The sequence below is a fragment of the Dipodomys spectabilis genome, unplaced genomic scaffold (genome assembly GCF_019054845.1).
Source record: "Dipodomys spectabilis isolate Male_0828 unplaced genomic scaffold, ASM1905484v1 ptg000652l, whole genome shotgun sequence".
Taxonomy (NCBI): domain Eukaryota; kingdom Metazoa; phylum Chordata; class Mammalia; order Rodentia; family Heteromyidae; genus Dipodomys; species Dipodomys spectabilis.
In genome coordinates this window covers 247,412-270,794 of record NW_024871329.1, presented here as the reverse complement: position 1 = coordinate 270,794, position 23,383 = coordinate 247,412, and the positions used below count along the sequence as shown (strand labels likewise).

Sequence of the window (23,383 nt, the reverse complement as noted above, 5' to 3'; positions counted from 1 at the left end):
ACACAAGTACACAGCTATTCGAGTGGCCAAAATCCAAAACTGACAGCAGCAAATGTGGGCAAGAGTGTGGCACGGTGGTGGACCCACTTCTGGGGGAATGAGAAATAGTGCTGCCACCTCCCAAGACAGCCCCGTTCACCCACCCATCCTTCCTTCCTTCCTTCCTTCCTTCCTTCCTTCCTTCCTTCCTTCCTTCCTTGCTTCCTTCCTTCCTTCCTTCTTTCCTTCCTTCCTTCCCTCCTCCCTCCCTCCTTCCTTCCTGCCTGCCTGCCTGCCTGCCTTCCTGCTTTCTCTGTGTCTTTCCCTCCCTTTCTCCTTCCCTCCTTCCCTCCCTCCTCCCACCTCTCTTGTACCAGGGCAAGCATCCCAGTAGCCTATAACACCCTCGAACAAAGTAACCCCCACAGGATTGCAACACACACAAGAGCCACCATGTGAAGGTCCCACTCAAATCCACCAATTACTGAAGAGAAGAAAACATGGGGAAAGTGTCACCAATCACAGACGTGTCACCGAGCAGCTCCCACTGATGTCCACCCAGCACAGATTTGTCACCCAGCAGTGCTCATTATATTCAACACGCCCCAGAATTAGAAAAACAAAACAAATTAAGCATATTAAACAAAAACAAGGAAGGTCCTTTAAAATAACCTAAGACACAAGCTGGGAGCCAGTGACTCTTGCCTGTAATCCTAGCTACGCAGGAGGCTGACATCTGAGGATCATGGTTCAAAGCCAACCTGGGCAGGAAAGTTCTAGAGATTCATCACCAGTTAATCATCAGAAAACTGGAACTGGAGCTGTGGTAGAGCACTAGCCTTGAGCACAAAAGCCCGGGGACAGTGATCAGGCCCTGAATTCAAGTCCCTGGACCTGAACAAATAATAAAGCCAAATGATGCAAGACACAATCAGATGCTGAGAGACCAGCCCAAGTCTGAAGTGGCAGAAAAGTTTGTGAGGCCCCTTCTGAATTCATAGCTGGACACTGTGGCCTGTGCCTGTCACCTGAAGGTACCTGGTAGGCTGGGCCAGAGGGTGCCATACCAGGCCAGGCAGGGCAGAAAAGTCCAAAAGATGCATCTCACCAGAAGGAGGCCAGATGAAGAGCAGTCTGCCTGTCTGTCTAGAAACTACAGGAAGCCCAAAATATGCAGATAGCAGTCCAGGCAAATGCCAGCCAGGAAGCAAGGTCCTATCTCAAAAACATGGCCAATCCCGGTGCTCGTGGCTCACTTTCCACACACAGCAGAGCTGTGTGTGTCACTACGTAAGTGCTACGTGTCATAGTTCTTCCTAGACCCGCTTATAAACTTACTACAATCAAAGCCCAGCAGGATGACAGGATTCTAGGATCCCCGTAACACAGATGGGGGCAGGTTACAGGGTTCTAGGCTCCCCGTAACACAGATGGGGGCAGGTGACAGGGTTCTAGGCTCCCCGTAACACAGATGGGGGCAGGTGACAGGGTTCTAGGATCCCCGTAACACAGATGGGGTCAGGTGACAGGGTTCTAGGCTCCCCGTAACACAGATGGGGGCAGGTGACAGGGTTCTAGGCTCCCCGTAACACAGATGGGGGCAGGTGACAGGGTTCTAGGCTCCCCGTAACACAGATGGGGGCAGGTGAAGGGTTCTAGGCTCCCCGTAACACAAATGGGGGCAGGTGACAGGGTTCTAGGATCCTCATAACACAGATGGGGGCAGGTGACAGGGTTCTAGGCTCCCCGTAACACAGATGGGGGCAGGTGACAGGGTTCTAGGATCCTCATAACACAGATGGGGGCAGGTGACAGGGTTCTAGGATCCTCATAACACAGATGGGGGCAGGTGACAGGGTTCTAGGATCCTCATAACACAGATGGGGGCAGGTGACAGGGTTCTAGGCTCCCCGTAACACAGATGGGGGCAGGTGACAGGGTTCTAGAATCCCCGTAACACAGATGGGGGCAGGTGACAGGGTTCTAGGATCCTCATAACACAGATGGGGGCAGGTGACAGGGTTCTAGGATCCTCATAACACAGATGGGGGCAGGTGACAGGGTTCTAGGCTCCCCGTAACACAGATGGGGGCAGGTGACAGGGTTCTAGGATCCCCGTAACACAGATGAGGGCAGGTGACAGGGTTCTAGGATCCCCGTAACACAGACAGGGGCAGATGCAGAATGTCTCTGGACTCTTGCCGGGCACCGCGGATCTACTTTTTCTCCATCATTAGCTCAGCCTGTCCGACGTGGCCTTGGCTGTGGCTCCTTTTGTCCCACATAAATCCTGTGGACGCACCCAGCAGCTCATCTCCCCCACGTCCTATCATTCATTTGTATGACCTTCCTTATTCTACCTACCCGTCCGTCCCCCCATCCACCCTGCCCTCCCTCCATCCTGTGTACGGCCTTAGCGATGCTTCATCCTCTCTGGATTTGGGCTAAATGCAATAATTCTGCCATTAAAAAAAACGCGCATGTATTTTTGGTGGCTGTGTTAACACCCAGCACGAAACTCCAGGGCCATAGGACAGGCACGATGCAGTTCAGGAGACCCACCCACGATGCAGTTTGCATCCCTGGATGCATCTCCTGGACCTGTGATTCCGGTTACCCCATTCTTTGTGAAATGAGATTCCTTGGCCCATGGTGGACGCCACGCAGGAAACCCACCTCTAGTGTGAGTGTGTATCGAGTGGTATACAAAGACACATAAGCGTCCAAGAAAACAAATTCACAATGGCTCTGAATGTCTGTCTCGGTTCCTCTGTTTGTTCAGCTGTTTTGAGTGTTGTATTTGTTTCAATGTATGGCGACTCTCTCCCATAAATCAGAGCAAGGGCCTTTGCCTTTTACCTTCTACACTCTGGCAGAGACATGATGTCTTCCCATTCATCTTGCAGTCTGACTCCCGGCTCTCTAACACAAAGTACCATATCTGAACCCACCGTCTGAACCCTGCTCCCCATCTGTTGTCATGTAGATTTCCCTGTAGGTGTGGAAAGTCTGCTCCAGGCCGAGGTGTAAGGTGAGGCCTTTGCTTCCCCCAGAAGATGGGGCGGTGGGGGGCTGCATGTGGCTCCCTGGCTCCAGGCTTGGCAGGGCTGGCGCTGCCCGGGCTGCTCTGCGGGGCCACCTGGGCGTGGGGTGTCTGGGGAGCCTCCGGGGACCTCCTGGGCTGCTCTGCCCTCTACCCCCCAGGTGCTTCTGGTCCTTTCTCTCTGGGTGCTGTAGCCTGCCAGGCTCCTGTGGCGCTGGTTCCTGGCTACAGTATAGCTTCAACTTTTTTCCTCCTTGACAGAGGTCTGATTTTCATTCTTGCCCGGCTGATTTGTACCCAAGTCCCATGTCCAGGTGTCCTGTGCGCGCAGGGGTCCTGTGTGCAGCCAGCTTGCGATGGCCTCTTTGTCTGGGCTCCGGCACTGTGGCTCCCGGGTCAGAGGACCGCCGGGTCTCAGCGGTCCTGTCCCACGGCCGTCTCTGGGTTGCTGGCACGTTATCTGATTGTCCACGTTATCCAGAGCTGAACTTGCAGTCCCTTTCTGAGCCATCTGGCTTTCCCTGGCGTTTCTGCCTTCCTGTGTCGGGCCCCAGGGGCCCATCCGCGGGAGCAAGGGGGGTGTTGGGGGGGTGTTGGGGGGTGTTGGGGGGGTGTTGGGGGGGTGTTGGGGGGTGTTGGGGGTGCTGGGGGGTGTTGGGGGGGTGTTGGGGGGGTGTTGGGGGGTGTTGGGGGGGTGTTGGGGGGGTGTTGGGGGGTGTTGGGGGTGTTGGGGGGGTGTTGGGGGGTGTTGGGGGTGTTGGGGGGTGTTGGGGGGGTGTTGGGGGGTGTTGGGGGTGTTGGGGGGTGTTGGGGGGGTGTTGGGGGGTGTTGGAGGGTGTTGGGGGGGTGTTGGGGGTGCTGGGGGGGTGTTGGGGGGGTGTTGGGGGGTGTTGGGGGGGTGTTGGGGGCCACACCTCGGGCAGTACCCCCGTCCAGTCACTCTCCACACACCTGGCCGGGGTGGCCTGCGCTTCCCGGGCATCTCTGGAGGGGCTTGATGCTCCCGGGAGTGGCTGGGCTGGTGACAAACAAACACAGACACAAACTCAGTAGATGCTTCAGGAAAACAATTTATTGGAGGGTCTGACAGTTTTCACAATCAAGGGGATGGAGGCCGAGGCTCCAGACCACTGAGAGAGACCAGGGCCCAGATGCTGTGGGGTGAGGGGGCCCGAGCAGGACTGCTGCCTGCATCTGTGCACAGGCTCTGCCCGCCCAGGGGAGGCCTGACCTGTGGCCACTGCCCTCTAGACCAGAGCAGAGCCCGCTTGTTGATTGGAGAAAGTCAGTCTGTGCACAGATTGTTGGTGAGGAGCCCACGTTCCCTGAGCAGGCCTGGAGAGGACTCCTGACACCATGGAGGCATGGGCAGAGAGGTGGGGCGCCAGGCCTTGAGCTCCAGGCTCTGGGGATCGCTCAGCAGCAAGAGCTTGTTCCACAGCACGCCTGGCGGGAGCAGGCAGAGCTGCACAGCAGGGACACGCTGGAGGACGGCGCGCAGGGCGGGCAGGGGCGGCAGCAGGGCTGGCAGCTGGACGGCTGGCAGCAGCAGGAAGAAGCCTCACGGCACACGGGCTTGCAGCACATGGGCTCACGGCACACGGGCTCACGGCACACCGGCTCACGGCACACCGGCTCACGGCACACCGGCTCACGGCAGGACAGCTGGCAGGCTGAACAGGGGCAGCAGCAGGGCTGGCAGCTAGACGGCTGGCAGCAGCAGGAGGAAGCCCTGTAGCACACAGGCTCGCAGCACACGGGCTCGCAGCACACGGGCTCGCAGCACACGGGCTCGCAGCACACGGGCTCGCAGCACACGGGCTCGCAGCAGGATGGCTGGCAGGCTGAGCAGCGGCAGCAGCAGGGCTGGCAGCTGGACGGCTGGTAGCAGCAGGAGGAAGCCCCGCAGCACATGGGCTCATAGCACACAGGTGTGCAGCACCCAGGCTCACGGCACATGGGCTCACGGCACACGGGCTCACGGCACACGGGCTCATGGCAGGATGGCTGGCAGCAGCAGGAGGAAGCCCCGCAGCACACGGGCTCACGGCACACGGGCTCATAGCATGACGGCTGGCAGGCTGAGCAGGGGCAGCAGCAGGGCTGGCAGCTAGACGGCTGGCAGCAGGAGGGTGTGCAGCAGCTGGCGCAGACGGACTGGCAGCAGGGGCTGGATGCACAGCCCACTGGGGAGCAGAGGAAGGTGAGGCAGGGGGCGGGGGCGCAGCCGCGGGGCTGGCAGCAACTGGGGGCGCCGCAGGGCTCGCAGCAGCTCTCTGGGCAGTCGTCCACCTGCCAGGAGGCGTGGGTGCAGGCGTCGGAGCTGGAGCAGATGGACATGGTGGAGGCGGCCATGGCCATCTGGGCTGGGAGGAAGAGGAGGCAGAGGAGGTGTGCGTGTGAGTGCAATGGCCGCTGGCTTTTATGCCCCTCCTGTGGGTGGTGTCCTGGCCACACCCTTAGTGGTGTGATCTGCTCCTGTTTGCTGAGATGTTGTCCAGCTTTGTCAACCCAGCCTCGGATAGATAGGTTTACCTGTCAAATATTAATCCTATCTGTCTGCCTGTCTATCTATCTATCTATCTATCTATCTTCTGTCTGTCCAGCCATCCACCCATCCTGTTGCCTGGTGGGGCTCTGGGCCCCGAGGCCAGCTGTGGCGCACAGGTCCTGACGGGTCAGGGTCATGGCCCTCTCAGGACGGGTGCTCCCTCCAAAGGAAGCTGGTGCCGTGGAAGTGGCCTCCTGTGGTCTCACCCTCTCGGGGACTCCACCCCTGGTCTGCAGGGCAGTGAACCCCTGGCAGGGGCTGGAGGCCAGGGTAGCCAGGGCCACTGACTCCGAGGGGCCCAGCCTGGACCCTGTGCCCAGCGCCCTGCGCCCTGCACCCTGCGCCCTGCGCCCTGCGCCCTGCACCCTGCGCCCTGCGCCCTGCGCCCTGCGCCCTGTGCCCTGCGCCCTGCACCCTGCGCCCTGCGCCCTGCGCCCTGCGCCCTGCGCCCTGCACCCTGCGCCCAGCTCGGAACCTGCCTCGCCACCTCACACCTCTCCTGTGTCCGCCCGGTGCCCCCTCCCCAGCCGGTGCCCCCTCCCCACCCCGTGCCCCTCCCTGCCCCGTACCCCTCCCTGCCCCGTGCCCCCTCCCCGCCCCGTGCCCCCTCCCCGCCCCGTGCCCCCTCCCTGCCCCGTGCCCCCTCCTTTCTATGATACCTGTGGTCCTGCGTCTCCTTGGCTGGCACTGGCTCCGAGATTCCCTTCCATCCCCCACCAGGCACGTCAAAGACAGAGGGGAAGTGAGGGAGCCCTGCATCTCCAGCATCCCCTGTGTGCCCTCCTGCCCTCCTGCCCTCCGTTTCCAGTCCACCACAGTGGCTTCTATTTCTAGTTCATAGCCTACACCCCATCCACCCATCCCCACCCTGTACCCCCCATCCGCCCATCCCCACCCTGTACCCCCCATCCGCCCATCCCCACCCTCCACCTCCCATCCACCCATCTCCACCCTCCACCTCCCATCCACCCATCCCCACCCTGTATCCCCATCCACCCATCCCCACCCTGTACCCCCATCCACCCATCCCCACCCTCCACCCCCCATCCACCCATCCCCACCCTCCACCTCCCCATCCACCCATCCCCACCCTCCACCTCCCATCCACCCATCCCCACCCTCCACCCCCCATCCACCCATCCCCACCCTCCACCCCCCATCCACCCATCCCCACCCTCCACCCCCCATCCACCCATCCCCACCCTCCACCTCCCCATCCACCCATCCCCACCCTCCACCTCCCCACCCACCCATCCCCACCCTCCACCTCCCATCCACCCATCCCCACCCTCCACCCCCCCACCCATGCCCACCCTCCACCTCCCCATCCACCACCAGTTCATAAACCAATGATCATGACTCTTCAGCTAGAGGATGTCTGCTTTGCACTTCAGCTTCCTGATAGCATGCTGTGACGTGACATCTGGCTTCTTAAACTTATTAATGAGCTGGTCACCCATGGCTCACACCCCAAATCCTAGCTTCTCGGGAGGCTGAGGTCAGAGGCTCACAGCTCAAACCCGCCCACAGGAAGATCGGTGAGGCTCTTATCTCCAGATAAGCACCAGAAAACCAGAAGTGGTGCCGAGGCTCAGAGTGTTAGAGCGCTCTCCTGGAGCACAAAAGCTTCGGGACAGCGGGAGAGCGAGCGCCCAGGCCCTGAGTTCAAGCCCCATGAACACACAAACAAAAAGTTACGTTTGGGTTTTGAGGTTCTGAGCTGGAAGGGAGTCTATCCCTCCCAGGGCAGCAGCTGGCCCTGCCCATGTGTAGAGGAGCCAGGCCGCCTCTGCTGGCCTCGCTTCCTCATTCACCACACTAAGGCCATGATTTGGCCCTGGTGGGATTGAAGCCCGGGGCCCCAGGCCTCTCCTCCTTGCTCCAGGCCGCCGGGGCCCCTCCGCCCATCCACCCGTGCCGGTCCACCACATGGAGGCCTCCTGTGCGTCACTCGGCGGCCAGCGGCGGCCGGGCCAGGGCCAGCGCCCACCAGCCACGCGCAGCGCCGAGGCTGCAGCTCTGGAGCAGCGCAGGCCGGGCTGCACCTGAGCAAGAGACCGGAGTCAGGGTTTGTCGCCAGCACGCAAAGCCCCGACAGGCGTTTGGACGATGGCTGAGAGGCCAGAGGGAGGCTCAGAAGCATGGCCAGGTGACCCAGAGTTGTGTGGGGAAGGAGGAAGCGGGAGCTGTGGACAGATTCGGGGCCTGGGGCCCTGGGGAGAGGGGGGCTGAGGAGGAACCCCCGCCCCCCCACTCCCTGGACCCGCCGACGGCTCTGCCACCTGCACCGAGGCCTGGGGACCCCTGCGCTGACACACAGTGCTCCCTTCCAGAAACCTCCACCCTGGGCCCGCGGGCCCGCCCCCTCCTGCCTGGCCCCGCGGACAGGCCCATGCGCAGGCCAGCACGGGCAGTTGCTGGTGTTGAGCATGGGCAAGGAGCCGAGAAGAAGGTGCCTGCAAGACCGGTGTGGACCCCAGCGTCTGCCTCCAGGGCCTAGACTGAGGAGCCAGGATGAGTCACGAGGCCCAGCGCTCGCTTTCTGGGCAAAGCAGCTTCAGAGCTAAACAGGGCGCTGGTACTAATGAGCTGCACTCTCGCCCACAGGGAAGGGGCGGCCAGTGGCGGCCCAGGAGACATAAAAGGCAGAGCCCCAGCACCTTCCTCACACCACACTCACACTCATTCACACCTCCCGCTCCTCCCAGCCCCGCTGCCATGGCCGCCTCCACCATGTCCCTCTGCTCCGACGCCTGCACCCACGCCTCCTGGCAGGTGGACGACTGCCCAGAGAGCTGCTGCGAGCCCTGCAGCGCCCCCAGCTGCTGCCAGCCCCGCGGCTGCGCCCCCGCCCCCTGCCTCACCTTCCTCTGCTCCCCAGCGGGCTGTGCGTCCAGCCCCTGCTGCCAGTCCGTCTGCGCCAGCTGCTGCACACCCTCCTGCTGCCAGCCGTCTAGCTGCCAGCCCTGCTGCTGCCCCTGCTCAGCCTGCCAGCCGTCCTGCTGCGTGCCTGTGTGCTGTAAGCCTGTGTGCTGCGAGCCCATGTGCTGCAGACCCGGGTGCTGCAGACCCATGTGCTGTGAGCCCGTGTGCTGCGGGGCTTCCTCCTGCTGCTGCCAGCCGTCTAGCTGCCAGCCCTGCTGCCGCCCCTGCCCGCCCTGCCCGCCGTCCTCCAGCGTGTCCCTGCTGTGCAGGCCCGTGTGCAGGCCCGCCTGCTGCATGCCCACCTCCTCCTGCTGTGCCCCCTGCTGCCAGCCCGGCTGCTGCCGCCCGGCGGCCTCGTGCGTGTCCCTGCTGTGCCGCCCTGCCTGCTCCCGCCAGGCCTGCTGTGGCGGCTCCCCGGGCCAGTGCAGCTGCTGATGGGCACGGCCCGGGGCCGTGTGTGCCGGTCCTGCCTGTGCCCCACACAGCCCCTTAGTCTGCTCTGACCTGGGTTAGGCAGCATTGCCTGAGGTTGGGCCTCGGGTGTTCCCTGACATCTCCTTCCTCCCTCTTCTGTCCTCCCTCCTCCTTTCTCCCCCTCCTCCTTGCTCTCTCTCCTCTCCTCTGCTCTGGGCCACACGGCCTTGACTTCACTCACTCTCAGTAAACTCGCTGGTCGCCACATTCCCCTCTCCCTCTCCTGTTGTGCCACACCGGGTTTGAGCAGTCACGGGACTCCAGCCACTGCTTCTAGGAACAACGAGAGCTTCCTGATCACAAGGGAGGCTGCTACCCGCCTGGGCATGGCCGGGCACAGGGGCAGCACAGGGCAGCTCAGGACTAGGCCTCAGAAGGCCAGAGCTGCACATCTGCTTGCCCAGGGTGCTGCTGGACACGTTCGGCCCCGTGAGCCCCCCCACCTGCCTGGACACCCTCTCCAGGGAGCTGCTGGCCTCGTCTGCAGACACCGCGGCCGGGCTGTCCTGGTGGCTCTGTGCCGGCCACCCACGGCACACACTGGGGAGGCGGAGAGGAGCTGCTCTTTGGCCCAGGATGGCACTGGCTGGCACACACAGACTCAGGAAAAGCACCATAGCGAGAACTCAGGGCCCCACAGGCTCTGGGCCGGACTCTTCCCCTTAAGCCGTACCTTAACCCTTCTTTGCTTTAGTTATTTCTCAGAGAAGGTCTCATGTTTTTTTGCCCTGAACTAGCTTTGGAGTGTGATCCTCCTAATCATGCTTCTGAAGTAGCTGGGATTGTAGGCATGCATCACCACGCCAGGCCACTGTCATTTCTTTCTATCTTAATGCCCTGGCAGGGACTCAGGTGGAAAGCTGAGTAGACCTGTAAGAGCAAATTATTGTCTTGGGGAGAATAATCTGTTTTACCCCATAAAACATGAATTTTCTGAGATTGTATTTCCTTAAATAAACATGTTGAATTTTTGTTAAAAAATCCCTGGGATCCCAGGATCGTCAGATGCCCACCGTGCCTCTCCTTTTGTGCATTAATATGGTAGTGTGTGTGTGTGTGTGTGTGTGTGTGTGTGTGTCCTGGAGGTTGAACTTCGTGCCAGGGCACCATTCCTGAGCTTTTTTTCCTCTAGGCTAGCACTTCACTGCTTAGCCGCAGCTCTGCTGCCAGTTTTTTGCTTGTTTGTTTGTTTTGGGGCGGTTAATTGGAGAGAAAGAGTCTTACAGACTTTCTTGCCCAGACTGGCTTTGAATCTTGCTTCTCAGAGCTCAGCCTCCTGAGTAGCTAGGATTATGGATGTCATCCCCTGGTGCCTAGCTCTGTATTAGTTGGTTTTTAAATGTTAAGACAACTTAACATTGCAGATGTAAACTTCTTTAGCAACAAATGATTGTTTTTTAAAAATTGCTGGCTTTCATGTGCTGGCTTTTTTAGGAGGCTTTAGGTGGTCTAGCTCCTCCGTGCTCTGTGGGCCTCTGCTCCCAGGGTGGGAACCACGTCTCCCCTGCGGCTGGTTTCTGAAGTGGTCTGGGAGTGGAGAGCACCTCTTCCATAGCAGCTCTGGAGGCGGAGTCGGGATTGGGATTATTATGCAGTCGCTTCGACTGGTAGGAGGCCGCTCATACTTTATTTTCTTTGATCATTTTCGTCATTTGTGTCCCTTTATTTAAGTTGTTAAATGCGTGAGCACAACGTTGTGACTTTACTGTCCCCTTCGGACCCACACTCTGGCGGCAGCCCTGTCTCCAATCCTCATCTGGGTAGCATCTCTCTCTCCCTTCTCTGGACCAGTTCAGCTAGATGCTCTTTACATTCATTTTTCTCTTGGTCGCTTTCTAGATGTCCTGATAGTTTCTTCCTTCCTGCTCTCCCTGTCCGGGCTGATTGCTTCTTCCTGCTGTTTTGGGGCCTGGCCCGTGCCGCTCACTGTGGCTTCTTCGGTAGAGGTTTAGAACGTTGGCTTTAGGTCTCCCGTCTTTAACCTTGTCCACTGAAGTGATCCATTTTCCTGCCCCACAAGAGGTAGTCTCATGATTTTTTCTTGTATGATTTCATTGTAATGTCTCCATTGTGCTGTCTTCTTCGTGGACTATTTTGCGCGTGCTTGCGTAGAGGTTTCCTGTGTCACTCTGGTTGGAACGTCCCCTCTGTGAAGGTCAACTCGACCCTGGGAGGTGTGTGGTGCGTCACTCACGTGTGGGCATGTTCTGGTTGTTGGTGGTTCATTGGGTTTGTGCACAGACCTGCACGGGGCCATGGAGTCCTGCGGGCTCGGGTGCACGGACCCTGTCACTGTGTCCACGTCAGCCCTGTCCTGCGGGCTCGGTGTGCCCAGGCCCCCGCCCAGGCGTGCGAGGGTGTTGGGAGAAGCTGCTTGTCCCAGGCAGCGGGTGTGGCGGGGGATGGGCTGCAGCCCCAGCTCCCCTTCCAGGCCCTGACCTGCATGTGACCGAAGACCTGCGCCTGGGCCCTGCCATTCCCGTGGCACCAGGCGGGGCTCCTCGGCTCTCCCGGCTTATGCCCTGCTCTGCGGCTAATTCAACTCCAACAAAGGTTCTGTCTGGCTTCAGAAAAGGTTTCATGGCCAGGCACCGGTGGCTCATGCTTGTAATCCTACTCAGCAGGCTGAGATCTGAGGATCGCGGTTCAAAGCTAGCCCTGGCAGGAAAGTCCATGAGACTCTTATCTCCAATGAACCACTAGAAAACTGGAAGCGGCACTGTGGCTCAAGTGGTAGAGCGCTCGCCTTGAGCTGAAGAGCTGAGGGACAGCGCCCAGGCCCAGAGTTCAAGCCCCACGACCGGCAGCAACAACCTCAAAAAGATGTCTTAGGAAACAGTCTGCAGCCAAGTCAGCGGCGGGAAAGGCGGGCGGCGCCACAGGGTCTCTCCTGCCAGAGAATTCCTTCCTGATGACAGGGCTGGCTTTGGTCAACATGCCAAGCCCCCCGCTGGGCGTGGCCTCGGCCTCCAGTCCCTTCTAAAGAAAGCTGGTCGTAGACTCTTCTGCTCCTCCTCTTTTTTCTTCCCAGTCTTCTGGCGGTACTGGGGTTTGAACTCAAGGCCTCAAGCTGCTATTCCACTGAGCTGCGCCCTCAGCCCTCTTTCTTGTGGGTTCATTTTAGGACAAGGATCTTGCTTCCCGTGCAGGCCTGGGCCTGGGCTGCAGTTTGCCTCCAGGCTTCCTGTAGTTTTGGGGGCAACAACTGTGCACCTCTGCGTCCAGGCTCCGTCTCTGAAGATGGAGCTGACCTTGAGCTGCGATCCTCCTTTTCTCCACCTCCCATGTTGTTGGCCCTGGCACTGTCATTAGCTCTGGCGCACCATGTGCGGCACTGCCTTGGCCGGCGGCTGACAGCACCGTGTGCACACGTGTGTGCTGAGCATCGCCACCAGGGCGAGCGCTCGGGGCCCCTCCCCCGCGTCTGCTACGCTGGCAGCTACGGGACTGCGTGGTGCCCCCGAGCCCACGTCCACACCCAACCTGCCCTGGCTCTGAGCTCCCAGCATCCCCATGGACAGCGGGCGGCGTCCATCCACGCAGTCCCGCATCATGACCTGCCCTCAGCCTCCACACACAGACCTCCCAACCACCAGCCTCCTAACCCCCGTCCTAGCAGGGCTCAGAGACGCCAAGGGAGGCTGCGTGGGCCAGCGGCCTGGCCCCCACTGCACTCCGGTCCCCACGTCCCCGGGGTCACAGGGAGCCCTCGGTGGCAGCTCCCAGGCGGGGGGGGGAGGCCTGCCAGGGCCACAGACTTGGAAAAACCCCCCTTTGGGACCCCCCGCCCTGGAGCTCCCCCCCCCCCAGAGGCACAGCTCTCCCCAGGCAGAGGACCCAGCGGGAGGACACAGATGATGACCAGAGGCAAGGGTGAGAGACTCAGGCCTTTATTACAGACTTAAGCACGTCAAGACCAGGGCCGGCCAGGGCAGAGCCGGTGCTGACCCACAGCAGGGGGAGGGAGACGGGGTGGGGAGGGCAGCACGCACCGGCTGCCAGGTCCCCACGACTCCCAGCACAGCCGCAGAGAAGCCACCAGATGCCAGCAGCCTGTCCCAGGGCTGGGGCAATTCAGCAGGCCAGCCCGCTGGCCCCGGGCCGTGCCCATCAGCAGCTGCACTGGCCTGGGGAGCCGCCACAGCAGGCCTGGCGGGAGCAGGCAGGGCGGCACAGCAGGGACACGCACGAGGCCGCCGGGCGGCAGCAGCCGGGCTGGCAGCAGGGGGCACAGCAGGAGGAGGTGGGCACGCAGCAGGCGGGCCTGCACACGGGCCTGCACAGCAGGGACACGCTGGAGGACGGCGGGTAGGGGAAGCAGCAGGGCTGGCAGCTGGACGGCTGGCAGCTGGACGGCTGGCAGCAGCAGGAGGAAGCCCCGCAGCACACGGGCTCACAGCACACGGGTCTGCAGCACACGGGTCTGCAGCACATGGGTCTGCAGTACATGGGTGTGCAGCACACGGGCTTACAGCAGACAGACATGCAGCAGGACGGCTGGCAGGCTGAGCAGGGGCAGCAGCAGGGCTGGCAGCTAGACGGCTGGCAGCAGGAGGGTGTGCAGCAGCTGGCGCAGACGGACTGGCAGCAGGGGCTGGACGCACAGCCCGCTGGGGAGCAGAGGAAGGTGAGGCAGGGGGCGGGGGCGCAGCCGCGGGGCTGGCAGCAACTGGGGGCGCCGCAGGGCTCGCAGCAGCTCTCTGGGCAGTCGTCCACCTGCCAGGAGGCGTCGGTGCAGGAATCGCAGGAGCCGGGCAGGCAGACCCGGCTGTCATAGCTCAGGTCACTGGAGCAGACGGACATGGTGGAGGCGGCCATGGCGGCGGGGCTGGGAGGAGCGGGAGGTGTGAGTGTGTGAGTGAGTGTGAGTGTGAGTGAGTGTGTGAGGCACTGTCAGCTTTTATACTCTGCCTGGCTGTGAGGTTCCCACAACTCCCTTCCTGTTGGTGTTTGCTCTTCCTGGAGTGTAGTCAACAGCTGTGTTTGGTTTCCTGCATTGTTGCTCAGCTGACCCAGGGCACGGGATTCCATCTTTAATCTCAGAGAAGGGAAGGTAGAGGGAGTTCATGGGGGCTTTTCTATGTGGCGTGCTTTGGAGTCAGGGTGGGCCACTCTATCCTGGGTGCCGGGCATGATGTGGGAGCTGCTGTCGGGGTTCTGGTCTGTGGTGTGGTGTGGGAGGTGCTGTCGGGGTTCTGGTCTGGGGTGTGGGAGGTGCTGTCGGGGTTCTGGTCTGGGGTGTGGGAGGTGCTGTCGGGGTTCTGGTCTGGTCTGGGGTGTGGGAGCTGCTGTCGGGGTTCTGGTCTGGGGTGTGGTATGGGAGCTGCTGTCGGAGTTCTGGTCTTGTCTGTGGTGTGGTATGGGAGGTGCTGTCAGGGTTCTGGTCTGGGGTGTGGGAGGTGCTGTCGGGGTTCTGGTCTGGGGTGTGGTGTGGGAGGTGCTGTCGGGGTTCTGGTCTGGGGTGTGGTGTGGGAGGTGCTGTCGGGGTTCTGGTCTGGGGTGTGGTGTGGGAGCTGCTGTCGGGGTTCTGGTCTGGGGTGTGGTGTGGGAGGTGCTGTCGGGGTTCTGGTCTGGGGTGTGGGAGGTGCTGTCGGGGTTCTGGTCTGGGGTGTGGGAGGTGCTGTTGGGGTTCTGGTCTGGTCTGGGGTGTGGGAGGTGCTGTCGGGGTTCTGGTCTGTGGTGTGGTGTGGGAAGTGCTGTCGGGGTTCTGGTCTGGTCTGGGGTGTGGGAGGTGCTGTCGGGGTTCTGGTCTGGGGTGTGGTGTGGGAGGTGCTGTCGGGGTTCTGGTCTGGGGTGTGGTGTGGGAGGTGCTGTCGGGGTTCTGGTCTGGTCTGGGGTGTGGGAAGTGCTGTCGGGGTTCTGGTCTGTGGTGTGGTGTGGGAGGTGCTGTCGGGGTTCTGGTCTGGTCTGGGGTGTTGGAGGTGCTGTCGGGGTTCTGGTCTGGGGTGTGGTGTGGTTGGTGCTGTCGGGGTTCTGGTCTGGGGTGTGGGAGGTGCTGTCGGGGTTCTGGTCTGGGGTGTGGTGTGGGAGGTGCTGTCGGGGTTCTGGTCTGGTCTGGGGTGTGGGAGGTGCTGTCGGGGTTCTGGTCTGGTCTGGGGTGTGGGAGGTGCTGTCGGGGTTCTGGTCTGGGGTGTGGTGTGGGAGGTGCTGTCGGGGTTCAGGTGCTGACCCCTCTGTGACCTGCAGTGTGTGTGCATGTGGCCTCTTGGCCTGCGCGTCCTCTCCTGCTGGGCACAGGAAGCTGCTTCAGAAGAGGGCAGCTGGAGGCCGGCCGCTCGGCTGCCGGGGAGTGACCGCCAGGCCCGGCCGGGTCTGCTGAGCGGGGCGCACGGAGCCCCTGGGGAGAGAGTTCAGTGCCGGGCGGGAGCCTCTTGGCATCTGGGGCGTGGGCTCCCCCCGGGCTCCTCAGGCCGGCCCTGGGGTCCGTGGAGACCGGGCGCCCTTGTGTGGTGGCCGCTCCTAGGCAGCAGACATGGATAGCTTTGGGACTGGGGCTCCGAGGGCCGCCCGCGGGCAGCTCAGCCGTCTCCAGCGGGTGTCCAGGCCGCGTGAGGACCGAGCCCAGCGCCTGGGCCACGGCCGGGGGGAGCCCTGGGCCGAACCCCCAGTCCCCAGCAAGGCAGCGGGGGGGGGGGGGGGGGGGGGGGGGCGGGTGAGACTCTGCTGTCCCCCTGCCCTGGACCCTTGTGGCAGCCAAGTCAGAAAGGTCCAGCATCGGCCCTGGCCCCGCCCCAGCCCCTCCCAGCCCTGGCCCCGCCCCAGCCCCTCCCAGCCCTGGCCCCGCTCCTGGCCCTCCCAGCCCTGGCCCCGCCCCAGCCCCTCCCAGCCCCGGCCCCGCCCCAGCCCCTCCCAGCCCTGGCCCCGCCCCAGCCCCTCCCAGCCCTGGCCCCGCCCCAGCCCCTCCCAGCCCCGGCCCCGCCCCAGCCCCTCCCAGCCCTGGCCCCGCCCCAGCCCCTCCCAGCCCTGGCCCCGCCCCAGCCCCTCCCAGCCCTGGCCCCGCCCCAGCCCCTCCCAGCCCTGGCCCCGCCCCCGGCCCTCCCAGCCCTGGCCCCGCTCCTGGCCCTCCCAGCCCTGGCCCCGCCCCAGCCCCTCCCAGCCCTGGCCCCGCCCCAGCCCCTCCCAGCCCTGGCCCCGCCCCAGCCCCTCCCAGCCCTGGCCCCGCTCCTGGCCCTCCCCGGGCCCCGCACACGGGCGCCCCGGCCCCTCCCCACCGTGGGCCCCGCACTCCGCACCTTCGTTTCTAACGACCTGGAACCACAGAACCACCCGGGGTGTGGAGGGAGCCAGCCGGGCCTGCCCAGCGCCCCGTCCAGCAGCAGCGTGGAGGGAAGGTCAGCGTGGACAGAACCGCCCCGTCCCCCGGCACCGCTCTCCCGCCGCCCCGTCCCGCCGCTCAGCGGCTCTCACCACGGGGAATGGCCGCCTCGAGAGACGCGGGACAGGGAAATGGGCCTGAGGTTCAGAGACGGCCGCTCCTCGGGGGCGTGCGGGGTCTGCGGGAGGAGGAGATGCACAGCTTGCAGGGCTATTACAAGGATACAAGGTTCCGGAGTCAGTAACGACAGACAGGCAGGCAGGCAGGCAGACAGACACAGACAGACCGACAGACAGACAGACAGGAGATTAGTGAGTCCTCAGAGCCAGCCGGGACTGCAGCAGCGGGCAGGGTGTGATTGGAGCCCGCGCAGTTCAGCAGGCCGAGGGCACTCCGGTGGCGGGGCTCACTGCCACGGCGGGCCGGTCTGAGGGGACGGAGCGCAGAGCTGGGCCCGTGCTCGGGGGTCTGCCGCGGGCCGTGGCGGCGGGCCGGTCTGAGGGAAGCGCAGAGCTGGGCCCCGTGCTCGGGGGTCCGCCGCGGGGCCGTGGCCGCGGGGCCGTGCTCGGGGGTCTGCCGCAGGCCGTGGCCGCGGGGCCGTGCTCGGGGGTCTGCCGCGGGGCCGTGGAGGCGGGGTCGTGGCCGCGGGGCCGTGGCGGCGGGCCGGTCTGAGGGGACGGAGCGCAGAGCTGGGCCCGTGCTCGGGGGTCTGCCGCGGGGCCGTGGCGGCGGGGCCGTGCTCGGGGGTCTGCCGCGGGGCCGTGGCCGCGGGCCGGTCTGAGGGAAGCGCAGAGCTGGGCCCGTGCTCGGGGGTCCGCCGCGGGCCCTGGCGGTCTCTGTGCCAGGCAGAGCCCTCCTCAGCAGGCACCCGCCCGGCTCCGCGTGTGGCCCCGGGCCTGGCACGCGCGTGCGGGCTCTGACTGCTGCCTCTGCCGTCTCTGCCGCAGACCTGGGTCCCCTGGACATCCTGGCGGAGGCTGTCCCCGCAGTGAGCGCTGTGGTTGGAGTGCGGCTGGTGCAGACCCCCGGCGCGCGAGGCCTCCGGCTGGCGGCCGCCGACCCCCGCGCCCTCAGCTTCCCCGCCTCCAGGATTTTCTACAGGTGCCAGCGCTTCCCCGAGGAGTTCTCCATCGTGGTGACCTTGAAAGCACCCAGCCTTCCACCCAAGGTCAGTGCCGTTGTTTCTTTCTTCCCAAGAGCCTGACTTTCCGTTCTGCTACTCCCAAGGCCGGTGTGCCCACCGAGGCCCATGCGGCCTGGTGAGGTCTCCGCCAGTCTCTGGGCACAGCAGGGACGGCTCTGCCGGGCAGGGAGGCCCCAGCTGGCACTGCAGGGCAATCCGTGACTACAGCAGATTATAAACCATCGTCACCTGACTCAGGAGCGTTACCTCAGCTTTGATCCCAACAAGCCTGGCAGGAAGTCACACACGAAACCCCAACTCTGTAGACCCATTCTGCGGTGCACCGTGTCACCAGCCAACACCTAGAATCCCCTCCCCCTCACACCCACTGGTGCTACTGTCACCCACTGGAGGCCGGGAGGGCTTATGAAGGTAGATTATAGACAAATGGGGGCTGGGAAGGTGGCTCCGTGGTAGAGCGCTTGCCTTGCATGCCTGAGGCCTTGGGCTCGATTCCTCAGCACCACATAAGCAAAAAGAAAAAAGCCGGAAGTGGTGCTGTGGCTCAAGAGGTAGAGCGCTAGCCTTGAGCTGAACAGCTGAGGGACAGCGCCCAGGCCCAGAGTTCAGGCCCCATAACCGGACCCCCCCAAAAAAAAGATTATAGACAAATAGGTAGGTAGATACGTTGGCAGACAGATACAAGAGAGATGATTGATGGCTAGACTGATGATAGACAACCAATCAATCAGATAGGTAGGTAGGTAGGGAGAGAGAGAGAGAGAGAGAGAGAGAGAGAGAGAGAAAGCACAGATCACATATCTTTCCTTTTTGGCAGAACTAGGATTGAACACACATGGGACAGGTGCTGTACTACTTGAGCCACACCCTCACCCCTACTTGCTCTTTTGCTTGGAATCTCTGCATGTTTGTATCTAAGTAGTGTTCCCACCACAGAGAGCATCAAGTTGGATCTCGTTGTTAGGATCTGGCCTGATAATCTCCATTTTTTTTATTTCATTGCTTAATGCCATTATTTGGCTGTGGCTTTTTGATGTTCATGTTCACTCATTTTCTAAAATGGATAAATACTTAGGGGGACAAGGGCCTGGCGAGGGGAAACTCTGGGGTCCCCAGAACCCCCTCCCCGAGGTCTCTCAGGGGACATGGCGCCTTTTTGTTTCAGCTCTCGGGTTGCAAATGTGTATCTTCTCCTGGTCTCCTCCGCTCCTGGTTTCCCATATCCTGTGCCTTTCGGAAGCCTTTGCTATGTACCTGGCCTGGCAGCGGGTAGCAAGGTGTGGTCTGGCGCTCCACGTGCGAGAGGCTGAGCTGCGTGTTGCCATGTCTTTAAAGTTCAGGCGCGAGTGTGGCTGCGTGTCCTCAGCACAATGCAGTGCCATGTGTTGATGGGGGAGGAACTGAGCCGGCTCGGGGAGCCTGGCCGCTTCCGCAGCGCCGTGGTCAGCGCTGGCTGGCTCTGTCTGTGAGGTCATGCCACCTGCCGTGATCCTCTCTGCCTCTGACTCAGCGCGCTGACCGCGTTTTCCCTTTGGTGCTTTTGGTCGCCAGTCCTCTGTCCCGCACTGCTGCCTTTTGCACTGATACCATCTCATGTGATCGGAAGCATTTTGGTTTCTTTCATGTTTTTCCTTGGTGTGTGCGTGTGCACCCGTGTGCCTGCATGCATGCATGTGTGCACGCGCATGCACCAACACTGGGTCTGATATCAGGTCACTTTGCTCCCGCTCAGCTGGGGCTACACTACCTGAGTCATGCCTCCAGTCTGGCGTTTTACTAGTGCACTGAAGATGGACTCTCTTGGACTTTTCTGCCTAGTATGGCTTCAAACTGTGATCTGGGTCTCAGCCTCTTGATGGCTAAGATTGCCAGTAAGTGCCTGGGTTTTACTCTGGTTTTTGTTGTCATTGGTTGGTTGGTTGGTTCGGTTTTTCCTTGGTATTGCTCCATCAGAATCAACTCCAGACTTCTCCAGGGAGACATACAACTGCTGTCCCACGCTCATGTTCCTCTCCCTGAAAGTGGTCTCGTGTTATGCACACTGCGTCTGCAAGCGCTCAAACCAAAGAACGCAGTGTCATAGTTGTTGCTGCTCCAGACCTGTGACTCTTCAGGGGACTTAGAGAAGCAGCACAGCAAGCACCCCGCCTCCTACAGCTGCTTCACACGCTGACTTCTCCCTTCCTCCTGGTCCTCCCCTGTCTCTGGTGACTTTGCTGCAGGCCTTGTGTTGTTTATTTCCCGGCAACGGGCCCCTCTGGGCATCATGCAGACTCGCATTCAGTGGCTTTCTAATGAGTTAGGGGAGCGTGCGCCTTCTCCTTTGCAGTCAGGCCACCGGCTGGTCCTTGTCTTGCTGTGGGTCTGGACACCGTGGAGGCCCCGTGGTCCCGGTCTGGAAATCCTCCAGGTGTGTAAGACAAGTCTGCTGGGACACATGCCTTCGGTTTTCACTGATCTAGGATTCGTGTTCATCTCTGAAAGATGGGGTGGCTGGTGTGTGATGTTGGAGGACAATTGTTTCCACAAGAATGTGGCCATTTCCTACAACTGCCCTCCAGCTCGCGGTGTCTGACAGATGTCAGCTGTCACTCTTCCAGGTCCCTTGTCATTGTCACCCCCCCCCCCCCCGTCACCTTCCCCCTCCCCCGTCAGTGCCCGGCCCACGCTCCCCCTTGTTTTTGACTCTGGGCATTCGTACCATGCTGGGTCTATCAGTGGGTTTTCGGTGAGGTCAGGCTGGTTGGCCACTCTTCCTGGATGTGGGTTAGCCAGCCAGCCTGTCTTCAGCGGCTCTTTGAAGTCCCATTTACCCTCTGTGGCCTAACTGCGTGGATCACTACAGGGGGGTCCCAGCTCTGTGCACAGCGGCCAGTGAACCCCGAGAATCATCAGGGCCCCAAGGACATTAGACACCGGGCACAGTGACTAAAGAGACAGAAGACAGGGACTCCACAACCAGACCTGCTGCGGGTCACTCGGGACGGCGGGCAGCGGGGGCCGCCCTGGCCGCGCATCCCCCCGGCCGCGCTTCCCCCCCCCAGCCGCGATTTCCCCGGCCCTGCTTTCCCCCTGGCCGCACTTCTCCCTGGCCCCACTCCTGCCACCGGCCGCGCTCCCCCCCCCCCCCCGCACTTCTCCCTCGGCTCCGCTAACCCCCGGCCCGCTTCCACCCGGCCGCAATTCCCCCAGACCCCGCTCACCCCCCCAACCCTACTACCCCCCCCCCCGCTCCCGCTCTCACCCCCCCCCCCCGCTCTGCTCCCCACCCCGCCCCGCTCCCCCCTCCCCCCGCCCCGTTTCCCCCTGGGGTGGGTGGAGCTGGCCCACGGCTCAGACCAGCACAGACGTGGTGCAGCTCAGCCACAAACGAGCAGCTGCCACGGAGCTGCAGAGAACCACAAACACAAACAAGAGCCGACACACAACTAGGAAGAGGAAGGACTCACGGAGCCCCAGCGGGGACAACACAACAGCTCAGCGGTGTATAAATGCTGACCTCTGAGTGCTTCCCTCACACACTCACACACTCACACCTCCCGCTCCTCCCAGCCCCGCCGCCATGGCTGCCTCCACCATGTCCGTCTGCTCCGACGCCTGCACCCACGCCTCCTGGCAGGTGGACGACTGCCCAGAGAGCTGCTGCGAGCCCTGCGGCGCCCCCAGCTGCTGCCAGCCCCGCGGCTGCGCCCCCGCCCCCTGCCTCACCTTCCTCTGCTCCCCAGCGGGCTGTGCGTCCAGCCCCTGCTGCCAGTCCGTCTGCGCCAGCTGCTGCACACCCTCCTGCTGCCAGCCGTCTAGCTGCCAGCCCTGCTGCTGCCCCTGCTCAGCCTGCCAGCCGTCCTGCTGCATGCCTGTGTGCTGTAAGCCTGTGTGCTGTGAGCCCGTGTGCTGCAGACCCGTGTGCTGCAGACCCATGTGCTGTGAGCCCGTGTGCTGCACACCCGTGTGCTGTGAGCCTGTGTGCTGCAGACCCGTGTGCTGCAGACCCGTGTGCTGCACACCTGTGTGCTGCAGACCCGTGTGCTGTGAGCCCATGTGCTGTGGGAGTTCCTCCTGCTGCTGCCAGCCGTCCAGCTGCCAGCCCTGCTGCCGCCCCTGCCCGTCCTGCCCGCCGTCCTCCAGCGTGTCCCTACTGTGCAGGCCCGTGTGCAGGCCCGCCTGCTGCGTGCCCACCTCCTCCTGCTGTGCCCCCTGCTGCCAGCCCGGCTGCTGCCGCCCGGCGGCCTCGTGCGTGTCCCTGCTGTGCCGCCCTGCCTGCTCCCGCCAGGCCTGCTGTGGCGGCTCCCCAGGCCAGTGCAGCTGCTGATGGGCACGGCCCGGGGACAGTGGGCCTTTCCCTATCATGAAGACATGCAGAGGTGCCCTAGCTGTCCACTGAGCTGACCTGATCATCCTCTCCCTCCTCCCTGTTCTCTCCTTCCTCCCCCCTCCTCTGCTCCACCTCACATCACCTTGACTGCCAACATTATCAATAAACTCACAGATCACCACATCTCCTGCTCTCCTTGTTGGGGTTTGAGCGGACGTCAGCTCGCAGGCCACGGCCTCTAGGAACAAAGATGGGACTCAGGGCCACGTCTACTCCAAGGGGAGCTGCCCTGTGAGACCCCGCCACTCACAGTCACCCCTGGCCACTGAGCAGTGACCCAACGCGAGTGCTGCTGGCGGAGGCTGGGCCACCACTGCCGGGTACCTGGCCCGTCCTGCTGCGGTGTCCAGCAGAGGGGACATTCGTCCTGGCAGTGCCAACAGAACTGGGCAGGCCTCACAGAGCAAATGTCCCGGGACCCTGCCACACATCTGGGGAAGTAGCATGTCTGCACCTGCACCTTAATTAAAGCCCACACAGGGCTGGCGGCTCAGGCCAGTGCAGCTGTGTCAGGGCCTGATCACTGTCCCCGGGCTTTTGTACTCAAGGCTAGTGCTCTACCACAGCTCCAGTTCCAGTTTTCTGATGATTAACTGGTAATGAATCGCTAGAACTTTCCTGCCCAGGTTGGCTTTGAACCATAATCCTCAGATGTCAGCCTCCTGCATAGCTAGGATTACACGCAAGAGCCACTGGCTCCCAGCTTGTGTCTTAGGTTATTTTAAAGGACCTTCCTTGTTTTTGTTTAGTATGCTAAATTTGTTTTGTTTTTCTAATTCTGGAGCATGTGGAATATAATGGGCACTGCTGGGTGACAAATCTGAGCTGGTTGGACATCAGTGGGAGCTGCTCGGTGACACGTCTGTGATTGGTGACACTTTCCCCATGTTTTCTTCTCTTCAGTAATTGGTGGATTTTAGTGGGACCTTCACATGGTGGCTCTTGTGTGTGTTGCAATCCTGTGGGGGTTACTTTGTTCGAGGGTGTTATAGGCTACTGGGATGCTTGCCCTGGTACAAGAGAGGTGGGAGGAGGGAGGAAAGGAGGGAAGCAGGAAGAAATGAAGGAAGGCAGGGAAAGAGAGAGAAAAGCAGGCAGGCAGGCAGGCAGGCAGGCAGGCAGGCAGGAAGGAAGGAAGGGTGGGTGAACGGGCCTGTCTTGGGAGGTGGCAGCACTATTTCTCATTCCTCCAGGAGTGGGTCCACTGCTGTGACACACTCTTGCCCACATTTGCTGCTGTCAGTTTGGGATTTTGGCCACTCGAATAGCTGTGTACTTGTGTCAAGTGGTTACTTTAATGTGCACTTATCAAGTGATGGAGCATCTTTGCATGCACCTCTCAGCCACCTGTGTGTCTTCTGTGGTGCAGTGTTTATCCACCCTTGTTTATTTTTGGTTCAGGTTGTTTTCTTATCATTGAGTGTTAAAAGGTCTTTGTAATTCTGGGTAGCAGCTTTACCACACGTGTCTCTTATAAATATTTTCTCTGACATCTCTTTTCCTCCCTGTAGTTTCTTTCTTGATTTCAACTTAAAATCACTCCAACCAAGAAACCAGTAGGTCCATGTTGTCCATTAGAG

General features: G+C 61.7%; 5 protein-coding genes across 9 annotated transcripts in view; 3 read left to right on the top strand and 2 right to left on the bottom strand.

The window, feature by feature from the left end:
* Positions 1–4,438: 4,438 nt before the first annotated feature.
* Positions 4,439–5,377, bottom strand: LOC122101308 (keratin-associated protein 10-3-like). 3 transcript variants are annotated; one of them, XM_042671674.1, is made up of 4 exons: positions 5,051–5,377; positions 4,980–4,984; positions 4,640–4,895; positions 4,439–4,582 (listed from the first exon to the last, which is right to left on the bottom strand). In XM_042671674.1, the coding sequence occupies exons 1-4, from the start codon at positions 5,375–5,377 to the stop codon at positions 4,439–4,441; spliced, it is 732 nt and encodes a 243-aa protein (XP_042527608.1). The 3 variants fall into 3 exon arrangements, with proteins under 3 accessions (XP_042527608.1, XP_042527609.1, XP_042527607.1); XM_042671675.1 differs by lacking the exon at positions 4,980–4,984 and having other exon boundaries at positions 4,640–4,866; positions 5,071–5,377; XM_042671673.1 differs by having other exon boundaries at positions 4,640–5,377.
* A 2,914-nt stretch (positions 5,378–8,291) lies between these two features.
* Positions 8,292–8,933, top strand: LOC122101313 (keratin-associated protein 10-3-like). The gene has a single exon (XM_042671682.1). The coding sequence runs from the start codon at positions 8,292–8,294 to the stop codon at positions 8,931–8,933; it is 642 nt and encodes a 213-aa protein (XP_042527616.1).
* A 4,149-nt stretch (positions 8,934–13,082) lies between these two features.
* Positions 13,083–13,790, bottom strand: LOC122101311 (keratin-associated protein 10-3-like). Its single transcript, XM_042671679.1, has one exon. The coding sequence runs from the start codon at positions 13,788–13,790 to the stop codon at positions 13,083–13,085; it is 708 nt and encodes a 235-aa protein (XP_042527613.1).
* Positions 13,791–16,387: 2,597 nt separating this feature from the next.
* Tspear (thrombospondin type laminin G domain and EAR repeats) overlaps positions 16,388–23,383 on the top strand; it is a 114,992-nt gene continuing 107,996 nt past the window's right edge. The window contains exons 1-2 of the mRNA XM_042671712.1: positions 16,388–16,523; positions 17,235–17,455. Coding sequence (XP_042527646.1) covers positions 16,388–16,523; positions 17,235–17,455 — 357 coding nt within the window. The remainder of the gene's footprint in view (positions 16,524–17,234; positions 17,456–23,383) is intronic.
* Positions 20,994–21,740, top strand: LOC122101300 (keratin-associated protein 10-3-like). Of its 3 annotated transcripts, none has more exons than XM_042671654.1 (2): positions 20,994–21,283; positions 21,344–21,740. In XM_042671654.1, exons 1-2 carry the CDS (start codon positions 20,994–20,996, stop codon positions 21,738–21,740), a joined length of 687 nt encoding a protein of 228 aa, XP_042527588.1. The 3 variants fall into 3 exon arrangements, with proteins under 3 accessions (XP_042527588.1, XP_042527589.1, XP_042527590.1); XM_042671655.1 differs by having other exon boundaries at positions 20,994–21,298; positions 21,404–21,740; XM_042671656.1 differs by having other exon boundaries at positions 20,994–21,313; positions 21,419–21,740.